General features: G+C 33.6%; 1 protein-coding gene across 1 annotated transcript; it reads right to left on the bottom strand.

Moving 5' to 3' along the window:
• On the bottom strand, positions 1 to 3,855 carry MFS10 (major facilitator superfamily transporter 10). Its single transcript, XM_018542732.1, has 7 exons — positions 3,678 to 3,855; positions 2,538 to 2,761; positions 1,699 to 1,935; positions 1,515 to 1,602; positions 1,219 to 1,439; positions 612 to 1,139; positions 1 to 533 (listed from the first exon to the last, which is right to left on the bottom strand). The coding sequence occupies exons 1-7, from the start codon at positions 3,745 to 3,747 to the stop codon at positions 411 to 413; spliced, it is 1,491 nt and encodes a 496-aa protein (XP_018398234.1). The 5' UTR covers positions 3,748 to 3,855; the 3' UTR covers positions 1 to 410.
• Between the last annotated feature and the right edge of the window lie 1,939 nt (positions 3,856 to 5,794).

Raw genomic sequence — 5,794 nt, 5'->3', positions numbered from 1 at the left:
ATTTCTTCATGGAATTACAGAACTTTTTATGTATCCAGACAAGATATAGCTGGATCAAAATGGAGTAAAATAGGGAGGTGAAAAATATGGTAATCAATCCCAATTATCTGACGTGAAAGCCAGTCGATGACGTCTATCTCCTTTGTGTATCGCGTGTCAGCAATAAAGTTGATAATATCGAAATTTGATTCATTTGTCATTGCACGTGTATCGTTCAACGATAAATACGATATAACTATAGCTTTAGAAAAACAATAAAAAGAAATTGTTTTACGAAATAACGATTAGTAATAAATCTATATCAAATTATATAAAATTGACTAATCAAATTAAAATGTGCTATGTGCAACATTATTAAAAAGTATATTATTTTCCACGCTTAATATCGCACTTCTAATGCGACATTGTCATCAACTGCCGCCTTTACTCCATGGCTGTTCAGTAGCGGATGCAAACATCAAATAGAAGCAATTAGTAGCCATATTTATTCCCGCTGCCATCCAGAAAACTGTATGCCAACGTGCGAGAGTTTCCTATAATACAAAAGAAAAAGTAATGTACGTACATTCTAACGAAACATTTGAAATAAAAAATATGACAAATATACTAACGTGTCCTTCTACTATACTGCCGATAACATATGGTGCCAAGAAACCACACGCGTTTGCCGCGGCATTCGTTAATCCGTACAAGGTGCCCGCATAACGTGGTGCTAATGCGATGTGATTCATCTGATTTCCAGCATATACCGCACCCTGAAGAGAGCCCAATCCAGCAAGCATCAACATCACCGTCATACGATCGCATCCGGCCCAGATAGCACCGATGAAACTGAGACTGGGTCCCAACGAGGATACTGTGTTCCATAGTTTGAACGAGGCCAAAGGTGAGATCAGACGACGAGCCAAGAGTGCATCCGCGAAACTCGAGATACCAAGACCCACTAGCCAAGCGCTCAAATAAGGTAACGCCGAGAGAAATGCATTCTGCTGTACGTTCAGATGCAAAATTTTATCCATATACGTTGGCAGTTCAGTCAGAAGAGTGTAAAAGGCCCAGGACTGGCCGCATTGAGTAATAGCAATAGCCCATATAGGTAGAGAGGTGAAAACGGACAGCCAAGGTACTCCCGGGTCGTTCTATTATTTAAAATTGTTGGTCATTAAGTCGAACACGATAACTTCACAAAAATATTTATATATTAAACATCATACTGACCTCGTGTTTTTTCTCGACGCTAGCTTCAATATATGCCTTTTCAGAAGGATCAATGTTCGTGTGTTGCGAAGGAGTGTCGTATACGAATATCAACCAGAACACATACCACACAAGACCAAGACCACCGAAAAGATAAAATGCAAGGGGCCAACCGCCCCATAATTCTAAGGAACATAGCCAACCACTCACTGGTAATGAGATGACAGTCCCGAAATTTGAACCTGAGAAAAATATATATCGTAAGTAATCCTTGAATATATTTTTATACGTTAAAAGGTATAGGACAAACAAATTACCTGCGTATACTATAGCAGCAAATTTACTTCTTTCTAATGGAGGTACCCAGTGTGCCAGCATACTGTGCATCGCAGGAAAAGTTACCCCCTATATATCATAAATATATATATATATACATATATGAAAAAGTATTTATAGTTTCCTTGACCTTTTTCAGACATATTGTGAAAAGAGGATATTTACCTCGGTAAATCCTTCTGCGACTCGTACAACCAAAAATGGAACCAAACCCCAATATGCAGCGAAGGGACTTATCACAGTCAGAACAGCAGTCAGAAACACTCCGAGACCATAAATTAATTTGCCACCCATTTTCTCGGCCATCCTACCACCTGGGACATTTGTAGTTACATAGCCAAGAAAGAATGCACCTAATATAATACCTTGAGTCTTTTCATTCCAAGCAAATTCTCCCGCGCTCTAAAATAACATTAAATTAATTTCAGTATGTACACTAATAAAAAAAATACTATAATATACGAATTTACCCCAACAAAGATCTAATTAAAGAGTTATGTGCCACATTTTAATATATTATAAATTAAAACAATATTTAAGGATATTTTTCTTTTGTTTATATACTAATATGAAGAAATTCTTTTATTAAATAATATTTGATAATGACATTAATATTTTAATGAAATAAATTGAGAAGAGCAATGGAGAAATTATCACAATGTTCATAATAAATATCTAATTATTTAATTTGTACGTTATCCCGTACGTTAGATTTCCTGTGACAATTGTTGAGATATTAATTAGATACAGGCTCATATCATATCATGCATTAATACAAAGGAACGGTATAATGTATGTACGTGTTACATTTATATATTCCAGCATGATAAGTTTAAATGACTAATGTCACATGATAACTAATATCTAAATAATGTAATAACGAGAATAATACAAAAGACTTAGTAATGTGATATAAGAAGTATAATATGTGATAAATATATAGAGTAATGATATGGTAAATAAAGATTCAGATAATCACTAAGAAAACAATGATATAGATTTACCGGTATGAAAGTCCCGTTTATCGGTTTAGTCTTAGGACAAACGTCACTAGTATCATTATCTTCAGTATGCGGTATTGCAGTTTGATTAACCATAGAGACGATGGCTACCGATAAATTCACCCTCATAGCATATACAAGGGCAAAGCCTAAAAAGCCCAGAAAGCCGAGAGTGTGACGAGCTTTTATGCATGATTTAGTGTCTGCTGGAATCTGCAATGTGTTAACTGAAAAAAACATTACATTGTGAATATATATTGTCAACAGAAAAATTGAAATATATTACTTACTTATGAATAATTTTAAAAGAGAATGGCAAGCCCTTCAATTATGTAATTTGGCTTTTCGAGCTATTCTAAAAACATTAATTTACACTAAAAAAATGTACTAAATTTTAATAAATATTTGTTTTTTATTGGATATACTGATTTAACATTTATTTACAATACATAAATACTTATTAAATAAAAGAATGATAATTAAATCAAATTATATAATGGTTCATGTGTCTGTATCAAATAAATATATATTTATTAAATATTCAGCTAGTAGTATTTTCAAACAAATGTTTATTAAAATTTAATACATTTTTTCTCGATGTACGTTAAAGAAATTAAATCTTTATATTTAAGATATTAATTATGAGTCATCTAAACAAATTTGTCTAAAATTTCTTAACAGCTGCGGATGCATTATTGTAACTGCAATCACACTAACAATAAGTAATATTTCTAAAATTGATCTAATAAAATTAATCCAATATGTTTAAAACAATCAATTCTTCATTTTTCTCCTGTTTCTGTGATAAGAAAAAGTACGGACGTAACAACTCTGGCACATAATAAATCTGACGTACACGCGCATTGACGTCTCTCTCGAGCGGAGGAGGTGTTTAGATGAAAGAGGTCGCAAGATCAACGCTATAGATAACAAATCGTTTCCATTTCCGCGATATTTACGAACATCTGTCCCGCGTCATCGTCGCATTCGCCTTGCTTACGTTATCCTCCCTTTGTTACCAAACAATGCAACTCGCGACGCTGATGACTGTCTCTCGCGCGTAGCGAACAACGTATAATTATGTGAACGAGGACAACGTAGAATAACGTCGCAAAAGATATTCGACGAGAAGCTGTGGATTACCTCGCTCCAGAGAATCGTTGATGCATAACGGCTGATCGTCTCTGGAGACGCTTGGGTCCAGGACTTCCATGATTGTCGTCCCAGATCGTCCTGCTCTAAAGCAATCCTGCACTTTTACGATGACTCACTGCCGCGCCAGGCATAAGAAATAATGCTTTTCCGCTCCCTCCAGCGCGTCCGCGCGGTAACAGCCTTTAACAGGTCGTTACGGCCGCGTTACGGCCGGAGCCCGAATCTGCTGTCAGTCCCGATCAGCCTGTCATCCGCGCGAAGCGGAGAGCGGAGTACAGTATACATGCGAAAGTATGGGATGGTGGGATGGATCCTGGACATGCGCAGCTTGAGAGTAGCAGATATATAAAGAGTACAGCCTGAGGATCAATTGTATATATGTGTATGTATGTACCTTGAAATGAGGTGAAAATTATAAAAGTGAAGGAATTAATTTAAATATTTACAGTTTTATTAGTCATCCAGTAAATCACTTTTGTAATTTTCATCTTGTTTCAAAATACGCAATCGTGCTCCTGTTCTTTTCGGTTAAATGATCTTCCCTAACTTTCCCCTTTTTCTCTTCACATTGGAGAGAAAAAGAGAAAAAATAATACAGCTGTACAAGAAGTTCAGCTGTAATGAACGGACCTACTGACGTATATAGATTACAGCTGACTGAAGAGATAAACCAAGATAAACCACACGTTTTTTTAGATAAAGAGATATTATAAATCCGCAAGTAAATTAAGCACGATTATAAAAACCGATATATATTAATATATCATCTTGGTATTGCTATAATAGATATTCATAAATGTTAAAAATTATATAGTATTTCTTATATAATGTTGAACAATAATATAATATAAATTATTTATACAGGTATCATTAATGAAAGCAGAAATAGCCATATTTGAAGAAAAAATGTGCAATTGTGTAATAAATATAATATAGTTATTTATTATACTTAATTATATTAATATCATATTTTTAAATATAATATATAATTTATATATGACGTCAATTTTTTATACTTATAATTAATATATTTTTCAAACATTATTTAAAATTTTTTATATAATGCATACAATTTTAAGCGCACTTTCTATTATTTGTATGTAATTTACAGGTTTCAGATGCTCATCTACTTATAAATTTTCGTACTGCGTGTTTTAATGCATATGTGATTATTAATTTTTACATTTGCATATATCTTAATTTTATAAATGTTTTATGTATTAGTAATAAAATTTTCAATAAATTTTTATCTCAATTCTATTCATTTAATTATTATTTATTTTCACATCATATATTATTTTCTCCCATATCTGCGAACCAATTATTCATAAATTATTATCGCCATCTTTAGAAACCTTCTCAAAGTTTATTTACAAATTCCATCACTGGCCATCACAACTGAATAGTGCTAGTGCTGCCGCCTGTGTCCATTTAATAAACATACTTTCACCAGAGAGAAACCTGAGAGCGGCCATGCCCGGGATTTAACTGTTACTTTATTTTGAAGCGTCTTTATGTCCACAAAACGTGGACATTGAACTATGTAGCCAATGTCCACGATCGTGTCGGCAATGTCGAAAATTTTTTGGTTCGATTCTTCCCTATGTCCATGATTTTTTGGTTTGAATCTTCCCTATGTCCATGATTATCAAGCCGTTAGCCAAACAAAGCAGACAACCAATCGATGTGTCTGAGATCAAGTCAGAATCAGTTCTTTTTGGTTGAACTTTTGCACCAGTTCATCATTTTACCTTTTCTCTTCTTCTAGAGAAAAAAGGAAAAAATATACGAACTGGTGCACACAAAACACGAATTTTATAATAATTGCAAATAAGCGGCATTCTCTGTTGAACACAACCACTAGGCCGATATTTTATCGGTCGACAAGGCTTTTCAATAGCTGCAGAACAGAATGATTCTCAGATCATCTATTCTTGAAAAGAAACGTATATATGTATATGAGAAATCAGAAAAATACTAATACAAAATTTATCAATAAGTTATCAAAAATAAAATTTTGAATTTTGTATATCTTCTAATAGAGAAATGAAAATTGCTGACTTTTAAGAAACTTGAAATCAAATATTCAAACAAATTAATTTCAC

The sequence above is a fragment of the Cyphomyrmex costatus genome, unplaced genomic scaffold (assembly GCF_001594065.2).
Source record: "Cyphomyrmex costatus isolate MS0001 unplaced genomic scaffold, Ccosl1.0 scaffold344, whole genome shotgun sequence".
NCBI lineage: Eukaryota > Metazoa > Arthropoda > Insecta > Hymenoptera > Formicidae > Cyphomyrmex > Cyphomyrmex costatus.
This window is presented reverse-complemented; position numbering and strand designations above follow the sequence as displayed.

Bases quoted from the DNA above. Each gene is read 5' to 3' on its own strand.
- MFS10 (XM_018542732.1), bottom strand. From the start codon at position 3,747: ATGGAAGTCCTGGACCCAAGCGTCTCCAGAGACGATCAGCCGTTATGC. The intron at 1,936-2,537 runs GTAAATCTATAT...ATGTTATTTTAG, and splicing joins TAAACGGGACTTTCATACCG to AGCGCGGGAGAATTTGCTTG. The intron at 1,140-1,218 runs GTCAGTATGATG...TTTAAATAATAG, and splicing joins GCGTCGAGAAAAAACACGAG to AACGACCCGGGAGTACCTTG.